Genomic DNA, 14,970 nt, shown 5'->3' with positions numbered 1-14,970 from the left:
AATTTGTATTTGTTATCATTTTCTATTTATTCTAATTTGTATTTGTTATCATTTTATATTTATTCTAATTTGTATTTGTTATCATTTTCTATTTATTCTAATTTGTATTTATTATCATCTTTTTATTCTACTTTGTATAATGTGGTAGATAAAGGATTAAACTTGGTATTTCGTTCATGGTTTCCTTCACAGCTGCACCCCAGTATTCACACTCAAGTGTTCTTAAATGCAACCTATGTAGCTGTAATATCACAAAAAATATTGCTATACACCCGAGACAGTATAGGTCATATAATATAGTTTCTAAATATAGACTATAGAAATCATTGAGGTTTTTTTTCACAATTGAGGCCCTGACTTTTTCAGTTAATAAATCATTGATCTTCTAAGATCCTTTCTTTTCCCAGTATAGTTTGAAGTCCAGTTACCTACATTTTATTTATATATTTTTTCCGATGTAAAGCTATAAAATAAGAAATGATGCTTGAGAGATATTGTGGAGGAAATTTAGAGACAGAGAGAGATCATGGGAAGATGCTGTTTGACTGCTTGTATTTCATCAAAACCTAGAGGGGAAGAAAGAAACTCAAACACACACATATACTTTAAGAGCTAAGTTATTACAGGGCAGTTCTGTATTGGCCGAAATCTTCTGTCGACGTCATTGGGGTGGCAAGTTTCTGTTCCAGAAAGCTTAAAACCAAAGGTGGAACGTTCAATCCTTGTGCACATAGAGGTAAAAAAGATTTGAAAGAAAAGTAGAAAGGTGTGTGTGTGGTGAGAAAAGCCTAAAAAAAATAAAATAAAGGAAAAGAAAAAAACGTGCTTTTGATGGCAGCCCTACATAAAAGCGGACAGCTTACGTCACATTGAATCTATCGCATTGCTAGTCCAAACCAGACAAGGATGCGTTCGTCAGCGGCATCAACGGTTTTGGTTATCTTCCTCCAAACGTTCCTTTTTTTCGGCCGACATGGTAGGTAAAAACCAAAATATATTATACTAACTTTGAGAGAAAAAAAAAGAATGGTTGATTGTGCGTGTGAAATAATATTACCAGAGTGAGAAGATTTGAAATTCACCCGACACTATCATACTTTGGACTATTATATTCCACGATTGGATATATTGTGATGGATATTCTGTGAATCTCGGATACTTATGGTTTCTTTTTAGCGGGTTTTTCGAAACGCGCTAAAGTTTCACATTCCCGGAGCAAGTGGTGATTCAGATTATCTCTCTCTCTCTTGTATATTTAAAAGAAAAAAAATTCTTTCTTGTAATTTTACTTGGTGACTACTATAATTATTTATTTGGTAGAAATATTTATGAGTCTTGATAAATTTTATGTAGCAGTAAAGCACCAAGTTTCGTTTTTAATTCAAGCAATATTTTCAATTGATATTTTACTCAAGAAGTATTGTTTTATTTGAATATAGACATTGTGACAGAGATAATTGAATCTTATTATTTTAATAGTCAATTCTTGTCTTTCGAATAATCATAATAATTATAAGATCTCTGGAATTATGAGTTTTTCCTGAGATTATCGTACAGTAAAACCTCTCTTTTGCAGTCACCGGCGGGGCAAAAAAATTCGTTCGTAAAAAAGGGGGTAATCATTAATCAGGGGTTTGAAATGCATACTTTTATTATAAAATGGGAAAATATCATTTGGCTCCTAAAAGAGGAATGACTGCATCTGAGAGGTTTTACTGTATATAAGCATTTTATTCTGAAAATTATCTTTCAAAAATTATCTTTATTGATTGTTAAATTAACTATTTTTAATTAATTTGTATTAATTGTTTTCCGAGACATTTGACTCTTTTTATTTTTATTTAAAATAAGAAATTAATTGTTTTCCGAGACATTTGACTCTTTTTATTTTTATTTAAAATAAGAAAAGTTAGTAAGTTTTTTTTTCAATTTATTGATATTTAGTGCAAAATTCTACCCTATAAATCGTTTCTCAACCTTTCTGAACCCAAAATAGTAAAATAGATGAAATAGTACGGTAGATCGCCAACTTATGTATTCGTCTAATCTTTCATTTGAAGCGAAATGAATATTACAAATATTTGCGGTATAAAGTCAAATAATTTTCCTTCAACTCGAATTTAATTTTCAATTCCGTCCGCGGATTACAGATTGAGAAACGCAGCTATAGATATTCGAAATAGCAGTTTAGATTCAGATATGTAATAATTTTATTTTCCCATCGAAATCAACTTCACAAATTTCATTACTTTCTTCTAACGTAGAGTTTAAAGGTGCTTATGAAAATTAATTATTAATAAGGATGTGCTACTTATGAGCTCGGCACCAGCTGTATGCATGGGGCATGATGTATATGAGTGTCAAGTCCTCAGAACCAAATTCACTTATTCAGGAAATGCCCGAGGTCCATCGGAAAACTTCCTGATAACACATTCGCCTTTGGCTTGTTAGTGGACGAGAGGCCAGAAGTGTACACTTGATGCTTGTCCCTTTCCCTACTAATCACTTCCCTAACTTGTCATCAATGTACGAATTCAAAACAGGAAATGGCTTGACTTTTCGAACTAAGACATTTTGGGACACTCCATTCCTCTTATTACCATATCTATTATCGATTCAAAACACGTGTGGAAAAGGTGTTTGATCTCACTTTTCTCTATTTGTTTTTACCTTGTTAGTGGCATTGTTATAACTGTAATTGCACTTGGTCTTCGAATGTGAAAGAAAATGTTTAATACCGGGATAAACATAAATATATACTGACAGAGTGTTCTTCTGGTTGGTTTTATGAGTTGATTATGGGCGTTTTGTGAGTTCTCTTGCCGTCAACATGAAAAGTTTAAAAATATTGATGGGAAATCCAATTCGAGGACCATGCGGATTTCAAATATATATAATTTAACTGGCTTATATAATTTCTTCTTACTGTAGAAAATCGATGCTAAACGAAAATTCGTTCGTCGAAGTAAAATGTCATTTTATCTTGGCAAATATATGCATAGTATTTTCCTAAATTAAATAAGAATGCTATAGTATTGAACTACAGGTGCTGAGGTTGTTTACAATGACTACTTATCCATGTTCAGAGGCATACGCAGAATTTTCTCGAGGGGGGGGGGGGTTTCAGATTTTTTTTCCTTCTGGGGGGGGGGTTTACTTTTTTTTCCTGCAAAATAACACTATAATCTTGGCTCGGGGGGGGGGGGGGTTAGAACCCCAAACCCCCTCCCCTTGCGTACGCCAATGTCTTTGTTTACCCTTGCGGTACTTTAAAGTACCAGGTTAGATAATTTGTTTTGAACTAACTAATTGTTTCAAAAACATTGTTTTTTCTGTCTTTAATTAGACTAAAATGACCTACCAAATAATTTATACGATAACTATTTATAATTATCATTGCATTTATACTTTTATTCTAATTTATTATAATTTTCTTATTCTACTTTTCACATTGTCGGATATAAGGGCTTAATTATTATACGTGCAATATATATAATTATTCACTGCCAAAATTCTCATAATTTTTTAAACATCATCTAAAATGAGTAGGTAATCCATTGAACCCGCAAGTTCAATAAACTAACTTAATGGTCACACATTTTCTGACATACACAGTACGTACTGTAATTTCCCATAATAAAATCCGTGTTTTTTTTTATAGTTTAAATTTTTAGTTTAAGCGGTGGCTAATTCAAAGCAAATAAATTTCTTTTTTCTGGCATTCCGATTTCGAGAGATTGTAATGAATTTTATCAAAATTTTTTTAACGTATTTCTTTCTGATATAGCGAATTAAGTGAAATGGTTTTTTAATAATTATATAATATTTTAATGGTGATTAATAAAATGGTATAAAATTCTCAAAGAAAAATCAAAGTAAAATCATGCAACATCGAATTTTATTTAAAAGTAAGTGTATATTTGCTTCAGTTCTTGAATTGAAAATTGTGTATGGCGTATATGAAACTGCGACTTTATACGGAAAATTACTTTTATTATGTTTTCATTTCTCTGAGTGGTGCGGATCATTTACCGGGGATTGCGGTTATAAACGTCTTTTAGTAATATTATATTTTATGCTTAATTAGTGTAAAGTACAACTGAGGTACACCGAGAGGGAGAAAATTTTTGACTTTAATTTTGAACTTTTGCTTGTTGTACATTGTATTAAATCAAATATTATGAGAGATCATCTAATATTTAATCGATTCAAAATTCGGCAGTTATACAAATGTTCTCGCCCTTGAATTATGAACTGCGTCTGCACCAAATTTCACATTACAACTCAGTAAATGTCTGTTGCTGTTTGCTCGGTCAAAAGTTATAAGGCGACGATATGCTCTGGATAACACGTGAATGAGGCATTTTATATCCGTAATTCACTTCGACACATATTTACCAGACCAGGTATAGTAAGAATATAATGAAAGTGATGGTAATTCCAGATCTACATACTAGCTTGGTTCTATCATGGCAGTAGAAGAGGGGAGGGAAGATGTCATTGGCCCCGAAACTAGACTCGCAATGGGGTCAGTAGGAATGTGCCTTGGGGCGTCTTTTTTTTTTTTAGGTTTTTTTCTAGTTTCCTAGCTTCGAGTACGAGTAGAAAAAAAAATAAATCCCGGCTCGAAGGAACAAATTGCCGCCTCTAAAACCTGTATAAGCCAAAAAAAAAAAAAACTGAATTGATAACAACACCCTCAAACGTTAGTCGCGAGAAGAGCTGAAGAGATTTCGAAGAAACGCGGTCATCAGGACCCATGGAACCGGTTGTTCTCAGACTATCGGGATGATGAACGGCCCTTGCGAGACCAGTTCGCCCAGGGACGAGCACCGCATCCATCCCAACACGAGGACTTTTTCCAAGCCAGACACTTAAAATTATAAAAAAAAAAAAAAAATTATGGAAATTTCATATCTCAATAGCCTGGAGGAACGGATGATTCCCCAAGGTCATAGTGCAGCATACGTCTAGCAAGGTTCATAGTTGGAGACTTAATTTACATCAAATCTATGTAGAAATCGATAACGGTGTTAAGATAGTGTGGAAATCAGCTATTTTGTTTTTAATGTTATTATAGAAAGGGAAAGAAGTTGACGTGAGTTAATAACCGTGATAGTACCGTAATACGAATAAAAACGAGTTAGACAGAAAGTTTCTTTAAAAAACTATTCGATATTTGTCACGAAATAAATCGTAGAGTGTGTTTTGCGGAAGAGAAAATAAAAAGAATAAAAAAAACGAGGTCATAACTATTTTTTTTTCGTCTGAAAATTGCATAAGAGTTAGTAAGTGGCAAAGATCGCGGGGTGGGTCACAATTCATATTATTAGTGAGCTTGAAGAGAATAAAAGTGACAAAACCGGTATACACCGGCTTATGCCGTTATTCTTAAATCGAGAATCAGGTTATAGCTTCAAATATGCAGTATGTCTTACTCATAGATAAGAAAAGAAAATAATGTTTTTCTTTCCCGGAAAAAGTTAGTTTTTTCTTGTTTCCGCGGACGTTTCCAAACTGGCGTCCGTCGAAAAATGTGTTATGGACACTAGTGACGCCTTTAATCGAGATGACCTTGCTACTGAGAAGAAATATTATCTTAGCCTCGAGGTTTTTTTTTTATCACTAAATTAGATGCATATATGTGCCGCTAAACATTTTGCAAATTTCTCATTAGTGGGTATTTCTTGACGTCATAAGGTCATGTTATATTCCGGATTCATTAAACACGTGGATGAAACCGTATTTTTCGTACGCATTGAAAGCCGGACTTTGATAAGGCACTAAAACTAAATGATGTCGTATATACTTAGATAGCGTTTGTGAGAGAGAGAAATGATCAGAGTTATAACTTGTTTCCGTGACACTTAATCGATAAATGTCAATTATTCTTCGTATCTATTCTTCAATAACTTCAAATGTTCTAATTCTTAACTTTAACCACGTGTTTAATATTTCCATTACTACAGTATTGTCGTGATTTCAATTTTAACGGTTTATTCAAGAGAAAAACATCACAAAAACGATATCTATAATTGATTGACATGAGTTAGGATTTTATATTGCATCATTTGTATATATTGCAAGCATTGCACGTAGTTTTATCATTCTAACGTTTCATAATTCACATCATAGGTAATTTTAGCCCCGTAACGGTGAAAGTAAACCTACAAGGTTTTATTTTTTAAAGAGTTTGTGGCAATACTTTGTTCCGACCTAAATTTCTCGCTCAACTGCTCAAATTCACAAAGGAACAGAAGATTCGTTTTACCGTAAGTTTAGGAAATATACAATGGCCAAGAGAAAAATAATTAGTGTGTCCTTGTCACGAGTCGGATTTTTCTCTATTTTTCTCTTCTTAGTCTGAAAGGTAAACAAGAAAACTTTCTTAAAAGTTGTCTCGTATAAAAGAAAAACATAATTTAAAAAAACACTCAGAAACCTTCCGGCTTTCGGTTTGCAAGAAAATCTTCTATCACTCTTTGAGGTTATTATTCTCATTAATAAAACCTACATCTTCTAATCGTTTCCTTTTCAATAAGTGAGCTTCTTTCCCCTCCCCCTCCCCCCAGTATTCTTTTACTACAAAATTGAAACTGGTTATCTCTACGGACAATTACACTGAGTTATTTAAGTTCAAAGATCAAAATTAATGTCATGAATATGCAATTGAAATTACTATTTAAAACTGGGACTAATATGTTTTCATGAAAAGGAATTATCGTATTATAAAAGATGATTGTAAACTCTTTAAAAAATGGGACTGATACTACCCACATGAAGGTGGAAAATATTTCTAGTGGAACTTACGGCTGCCTTAAATTTATAGTGCCAAAAAATAGTGAATATTCCCGTTGATCTTTCTACAGTAAAGTCAAAACTACGACTAATTCATAAGTAGCACAATTTCATTTGCATCAAGGAAAAACTCGCTGTAGTCGCTCGAAATGGCGTCTGATAGTGTCGTTGAACAGCCCACTCCGATGGGTGAAAGTTTTTCCACACCCTCTCACATGTTCCTATTATGGTGTTGATTTTGTCTGCAGCAACAACGATTTTCACAACAAGATCTTCCGTGCAGTTCACGGGTGACCCTAGAAAAAGTTGTGGAATGAGAACTGGGAAGCAAGCTTCTTGCCAACCAATCAATTGGTTCGTCAAGTCCAATTGATTGTCTAGTTTTCTGGTACTATGAGTTTAATGTGATACTAGGGTCCTTCTGAACTTTTTTCATCTATGTCTACAATCAAACCGAATTTCGCTTTGAAAAAGTTTACACGATATATAACCCTCTATATCACCACTTCATTTCTTTTTGAATATATAGTAATTTTCGTTCAGTATTGTCCGTTGAATTTGCAAGTTTCAATGTTCTGAAACATCCTAGAGTTTAATTTTTGGTTCCATGGGATTAAACGAATTCTTCCACTATTACTGAGATTAAAGTGAAAGTCTATAAAGCTTAATTTGAAGTGTAAAAATTTCTCTATCCATAAACTATAAGAATTTTCGAAAACAACTAGTAATCATTAACGAGACATTTTTTAAAAGATAAAATATATCAGTACAGTATTATCATTTCAAATAATGTATTATGCAGCCAACGCTACTCTAGTTATAATTAGCTATTCAGAAATTTAATTTACAAGAGGAAAAGCGTGGATACTACACACACAAGGAAATAAAAATCAGGAAATGCCAAAATAGAAAGAGCTGTGGGTGATTTAGAAAAAAAAATTGGATCACGTGAGTATAACTCTACAACCACAGAAGCAAAAATCATCAAGAATCGTACACCTAAAAGAACAATGATTCATAAGTTTTAATATGTGGCTTCGAACGTTTGGGACTGTTATTTATGGATTCAATCATTTCAATAGGTTATGCATCCTCGATCGTGAAAAGGCAAGTAGCAGCAGACACACAAAATGATGCCGAATTATGCAAAGGCCGCTCTCCTAGTGAATATTTTAGGCTTACAGCTGACGAAGACTGCAGAGACGTAGTGAGATGTTCTGTACAAGGACTTTTGGCCCTTCGATGTCCATCTGGTTTGGCATTTGACATCGAAAGCCAAACGTGCAATTGGAAAGCTAATGTAAAGAATTGTCAACAACTTGAAAGTAAGTACATAATTACTTATTTTGAAATTGCATTCTTTATCGTAAAAAATTCACACATCTTATAGTTTTAATTATATATTAAAATTTTATCATTGAAAATGATCATAAAAAAATCATGCGATATGATACTTTTCATTAGTCTTGTTCCAAAGCATCTACTAGAATAAATATGAAATACATTTTTGATTCCGTATTTTTGTCCACGTGACTACTTTCTTCATTAATAACAGTTTCTTTGATACACATTAAAAACTACCTTATAGTATACGAAAAGCAGGTCATAGAATTATTGCGCGCGTATAGTATAATCCTGACGAAATTGAAGTTATGAAAATAATACTACTTATTTAGTTCAATTTAGTTCAAGGAATTCGTGAGTAACTATAGCATTAACCGGAAACTTTATCGTGGTATTTTCAGAGCCTCGTTTGGCAACACCGCTGTTAGCTACGGATGAACCCATTTGCGAGAAAGGAAAATTAGCTTGCGGAAATGGTGAATGTATTCAGAAAGAACTTTTCTGCAACGGAGCTCCTGACTGTCCCGATGGATCGGATGAGAATGCTTGCAGTAATTATCAATTGTTTTCAAGCAAATATTAATCTCTTCTAATAAACCGCTTCAAGTTTTTATTTGTAGGTGTATAAGCGTGATTCGACTAGCTGTGACCTTTTACATTTATATTTCAGCCGTTGATAAGGATCCCAACAGAGCACCTCCATGTGACCAAAACCAATGTGTACTGCCAGACTGCTTTTGCTCTCCTGATGGTACCCAGATCCCTGGAAAACTAGAGCCAAACACCGTACCTCAAATGATTACCATCACCTTCGATGATGCAGTCAACAATAACAACATCGATATCTACGAACGTATCTTCCGGGAAGGTCGCAACAATCCCAATGGTTGCACTATCAAGGGAACCTTCTTTGTTTCGCACAAGTACACAAATTACTCTGCAGTACAGGAATTGCACAGAAAAGGACACGAAATCGCAGCTCATTCAATAACGTGAGTCTATCATTAATTTTAGTTCATGTTTATTTCTGAATAAACAGTACAGATAAACAAAAATACGTACACGTCACGCAAAGCATAGCGTTAAATTAAAAAGTATCGTTTCATGGCATGGTGTGGAGTCCCATTCCACAATTTTCAAACTATATTTCATTATAAAGGAGAAAATCCCCTACCTATATAGCTATATAAAGGCTATTGTGCCTATATAATTATATCATATCATTCTTTTTGCAGTAATTTATTAGATGGGAAGCGGGGTGTGTCCGGGGTCTTCAAAGGTCAAAGTAATTTATTAGTGTCCAGTTGAGTTTTTATTGTATATATATTTTTTACTTCCACTCACGAAAAATTGAAAAGAAATATGTTGTTTTTTTCTCCTTTTCACAGGCACAGAAATGATGAAAAGTATTGGAGCGAAGCTAATGTAGAAACTTGGGCCAAAGAAATGGCAGGCGTGCGACTGATCATCGAAAGATTCTCAAACATCACTGATAACTCAGTTGTAGGAATTCGTGCCCCTTACCTCAGGGTTGGTGGAAACAATCAGTTCTTTATGATGGAGGAACAAGCTTTCCTCTATGATTCCACGATCACAGCTCCATTGAGTAATCCACCTCTATGGCCATACACCCTTTATTTTAGGATGCCTCACAAGTGCCATGGTAACGGCCAAAATTGTCCAACGCGTTCTCACGCAGTATGGGAAATGGTCATGAATGAGTTAGATAGAAGGGACGACCCAAGTTTTGATGAAGAGTTGGCAGGATGCGCTATGGTTGACAGTTGCAGTAATCTCTTGACTGGTGAACAGTTTTATAATTTCCTGAATCATAACTTGGAACGACACTATCGCACAAATCGAGCCCCATTAGGTTTATTCTTCCATGCCGGTTGGTTAAAGCTCAACCAAGAGTTTCACGATGCCCTTATTCAATGGGTTGATGAAATGCTTGACAGAAACGATATCTATTTCGTCACGATGACTCAAGTATTGCAATGGATGCAATCGCCAACAGAGCTTTCATCCATTCGTGATTTCGCACCATGGAAAGAAAAATGCGAAATTAAAGGACAGCCACTGTGTTCTTTGCCAAACGCATGTCCCCTCACAACCCGAGAGCTTCCTGGGGAAACAATACGTCTCCATACTTGTATAGAATGCCCGCAAAACTATCCTTGGTTAGAGGATCCCACTGGAGATTATTTTGCATTCAAAAAATAAACATTCCATACATTTAACTCAAATTTCAAAAAGTTAGTTTTAAACTATTAGCTGCAACATTACAATTTAAGCCAGGAAAATAAAATTTTTCTGTTATTTCCCTAACATTTTACACAGAAGTTTAATGGCCACACTACATGATAAATTCCACCCCGTGCAATAAATTAATTAAAAGTGTTTTAATTAATGATGAAATGTTAAAGAAAAACAACTTCAAACAACTTGCAGCAACTATTAAATAACTCTAGTGAACTGCAGAAATACAAAATGGAGCATGACAGTATACATCGTAATACACAATGCAATTTTTTTTTTTTTTTTTTTTACAATAATACAGCAGAACAAGGTCGATAGATGCTGATGAAACACAAAATATTTCAAGAATATTTTTAGTGGAGAGTAATTCATGCTCATATGATTTTCGAATGCGTTAAAAAAATTTTTTTTTCTTTTTGCATTGCTCATCCAATCACCAAGCATTTGTAAATAAGGAAGTTGAAGAGGACTGTTCATGAAACACCAGAAAGCCAAATTGTAACTATGTTGTCCATTCTGTACTCTATTTTGTACGTTTCTGAGAGAATAAACTGTGCTTATAAAAATAAAATACGATAAGTGGAATGTGAAACTTCATTTTATAAAGTACTTTGTTTTGTCAAAGAGTGTCTTACCTTCTTAGTCCTGAACCAAAATCTATTGTATCAATACTTTCCACATGAAAAAGCTTCTTGATCATAAGAAGGTTTATTATACAGGGCGATTCTATAACTCCCCTTGCCACATTTTACTATCGAACCGTTGATCCTAGAGGAATATTTCCAATTAGAAAAAGTCTCCAAATATTGTGTAGAACTCAGATGCGTTATTCATAATGCAAGGGGTTGTATAGTTACCAAAATATAAAAATTAACTTTTTATATGGACACCCAATTAAAAAGTTGTTGCCCTGTCTCTCCTGAAGCCAAAAAATCCACGTTTATCAGTGCACTATAACAGAAGTATTTGAATTCAAAAATCGGAGGAAAGTTGAGGAAAAACAGAATAAAAACTAACGGACAATGCTTCTTACCCTGATTTCAATCAATAACGTTTGAGTTTACGTACGTAATGAATAACGTACCCGAGTTTCACACAATATTTGGATACTTTTTCTAATTAGAATTATGCCTCTAGGACAAGGCTGGACATATCCCAGGCGCCAGGTCTCCATGGCGACTGAAAATTTGGTGATGGCGCCTAAAGTTTTCTTTGTGTAGTCACTAAATAGCAGAGTGAAAGCAGCGCGCACACAATGTTTCGAATTTATATTAGCAGCATATATGCCAACATGAAAGAGGGTCACTATGCCCTGAAAACGTCAAAAGAAACATTATTTTGGACCTTTTTCTTCGGGTAAACATTTTTTTGGCGCCTACATTTTCCTGCGATTTGTCCAGCCCTGCTCTAGGATTAACAGTTCGCCAGTAAAATGCGGCAAAGGAAATTATGGAATCACCCTGTATACTGTATATGAATGATATACTGCTGAAATTTGCTATCGTGAAGTTTGGCGATTTTAAAATTGTAAAAAGTTAAGTTCTTTCTTTTAGAATTCATGCATTCTAACATAATTGAAAACATTATTTAACAGGTACAACACCAATATATGCATGATGCTACAGTGGAACCTCCCCTTAATGGACACTTCCTGTTAGCGGACACCTCCCGTTAACGGACACTTTTCTGATCCCCGGTCTCGTGGAATAGGGTAATGCATTTCACTGCCCGCTAACGGACGCTCTCGATAGCGGACAGTAAAATCAGGCAATATGTTGGTAAATCGTCAATTAGTTACTTAATTAACTGAACATAACCCATGCAGAGCCGCAACTTGGGGGAGCAGGTGGGGGTCTCGTACCCCGGGCGATAGACTCGAGGGGGCGCAAATTTCATTCTGAAACCTCTCCTTCAACATTACAAGGGGGCGTCAAAATGCGCGCTTGCCCCGGGTGACCAAGCATCTAGTTGCGGCCCTGTAACCATGGTCCAGAATGGTGAATTCAAATGGTAATGTTGGTCTTGTTTGTTGATAACGTGTGAAGATAGCCAACAATACAAGGCTAATGTTTTTATCAATTTTTTATCTCTTCACACCTATTTCAATTTAATTTTTATTGCAAAATATGAGTAATGCACGTATCATATACAAGTAAAAATACTTATTTTCGGTTTATGAAGAAAAGAAAGGTTATGAATTTCTCCATATTTATCAGACTTTCCATCATTATTTGGGAATCGTGCAGAATTGCAGTTGAAGTGATAAATGTACTGAAATTTAATCAAATTTTCTTTATCGAGGCAATTGGTGAGTCACTTTTAATTGCTATCGCTTCAGTGAATTGGTATAATTTTTTTTGCAGCAACATATACGGAACCAATTGCGACTGAAGCCAAACGTCGTAAAAATGTGAAAGTCGTATAAACGAGGTTACGCTGTATATCGTAACCCCCCCCCCCCCCCATTAGCAGGCACTCTCCGTTAGCTGACAAAATTTTTGGTCCCACAGGTGTCTGTTATCAAGAGGCTGTACTGTATCAAGACGGTCCCGTGTAGCACACACAAAATACGGTATATTTATGTAGGTTTTATGCACAATTTTGTACCAATAGTTAAGAGATTAAAAGAAATGGAAATCCTTCTGCTCTATTTTCGAATATAACTTACTGATTTTCACTTTTCAAAATACTCTCCATGGTAATTATCTACGAGGTGAATAAAACCATATAATACCTTATAAACTTTTATGGTAGTAGTAAAATACGTATATGCAGTTTTCAGTATATAACTGGGGTAAAATGAAATGTGTCGTTTTTGTTCTATCATCATTGAATTGAAAATGAACAACTTTAAATGAAATGTTTTTTTCAATATCAAAATTTTTCGAATTGAACTTCCTCAAAGCGGGGATAACCCAAGGTTCCGGTATCAGCTGATTAGGTGCAGATATATTAACATCAGAGCGTCTGCAACTCCTAATACGGCCCAGTTGTAACCAATATTTTATAAAACAGATTCCCAAACATTTTAATTTCGTGGCATCGTTGTGAGGGAAATTTAGTTCTCACGTCACCTCTGTCCGATATTGAAATATTTCTGCGACACCCGTAAACATGGGAATCCAACCGGTGTCCCGCGGAACCCCGGAGCTCCGCAGGATTAGAACCTAATAAAAAGGCCAATATTCGCCTAGTAATAATAGTACAAAGCCAACAATACCAGCCTTGAAAATAATATTAAATATTGTTTTATAACACTAATGAAAAATTTAAGTTTTAAATTCTCTTAAACTTTTTAAGTTTTCATTTGATGATGGAAGAACCCAAACAAATATGGAGGGAAATTCATGTTTGTTTGGGTTCCAAGGAACTGCCTCGTAATCATCAAGGGTTCCGTGCGAACCAACACGTTCGAAACCTCTGTTCTACGGAGCGTGACACTTTGGTTTTGGAATCACAAACAGCCTAGATTAACTTTCAATAGTCTCCTCTCGAATTTGCGAACCGACACGTTTTTACGAACAAGTGCTTGGGTCCTGTGCCACGCGTAAAAATGAGCGTCGAGTGTAATTTCAAATCCAAAATTTCGCGACACTCCTGATCATCTCACGCACCCCGTGCTGCCGCAACATAATATCATTTGGGAACTACTAGTTTACAAAGCTTCTCAAATTTTTGTGACTCCCGTGCCTCAGTCATAGGTCCCACGTGGCTCCCCGAAATAGTCCAGCAGATATTCTGCATAAATAAAAGTCATTTCAAAGCACTGAGAACAGGGACAAATCAATATCGCCAATCCTCCGCGATGTACACTTTGAGAACCACTGGTATAAAGAATTAAGATCGAAAAACACACACATTTGTAACGGATCCAAAAAAAGCCCACCAAAATACGTAGTTTCGTTCTTTCAACTTTTCTATCGAATCTGTCAATTTTCATTTTAGTGCTGCCATCTATATTACGCAATCGCAAAAAATAAATTTTTAACCAAAGAACTTATTCTTACACTAAAAAAACAACAGGATTTTTGTCGATTTATTCGTGTGGATTTTATAACATTATTTTTGTTTCCCCCAAAACTTGCCGCCGCTAAAGTTTACCTTTCAATTGTTTGATTGAGACTTTTGCCCCCACAGTTCCAGCCGTCCCTGAAATATGTTTATTAGTAAAAGCCATTTAAACACATGGAGCCCGCGAAGCCTCCATGATAATGAGGTCCGATACAATAATTTCCAAGTACAATTTTTCAAAGTGTATATGTAAATTTGTATAGGTGGGTATTTCTTATAAGCGGATATAGGATTCTCGAATGGGAGGGCTATCGCCACCCTCGCTGTATCTGCCTATATTTTCCAGCCAAGTAGGGTGGCTCTAGACCAGTGGTTCTCAACCGGGGCCATATGGCCCCCTAGTGGTACTGGGATACTTCAAGGGGGCCACGGAAGAAAATGGAGAAAGGGCCATGACAGGTGGTTTGGAGGGCTGTAGAGAGCTGAAAAGAAAAATTAAGGTGGGAAGAAATAAACCTTTTATATTTTTAGTGACTATACACTTACAGAATCCAACAA

The 14,970-nt window shown here is 35.2% G+C and overlaps 1 protein-coding gene across 1 annotated transcript; it reads left to right on the top strand.

The window, feature by feature from the left end:
* The first annotated feature begins 493 nt into the window (after positions 1–493).
* On the top strand, positions 494–10,697 carry LOC149065693 (chitin deacetylase 1-like). Its single transcript, XM_089253693.1, has 5 exons — positions 494–976; positions 7,881–8,123; positions 8,544–8,693; positions 8,813–9,134; positions 9,531–10,697. The coding sequence occupies exons 1-5, from the start codon at positions 907–909 to the stop codon at positions 10,363–10,365; spliced, it is 1,620 nt and encodes a 539-aa protein (XP_089109819.1). The 5' UTR covers positions 494–906; the 3' UTR covers positions 10,366–10,697.
* The last annotated feature ends 4,273 nt before the right edge of the window (positions 10,698–14,970 follow it).

Source organism: Pholcus phalangioides, unplaced genomic scaffold (genome assembly GCF_987345545.1).
Source record: "Pholcus phalangioides strain wild (caught in Gottingen) unplaced genomic scaffold, Ppha-v1.0 ptg000039l_1, whole genome shotgun sequence".
NCBI classification, from domain to species: Eukaryota; Metazoa; Arthropoda; class Arachnida; order Araneae; family Pholcidae; genus Pholcus; species Pholcus phalangioides.
The sequence above is the reverse complement of the archived record's forward strand: the minus strand, read 5'-3'. Positions and strand labels throughout refer to the sequence as shown.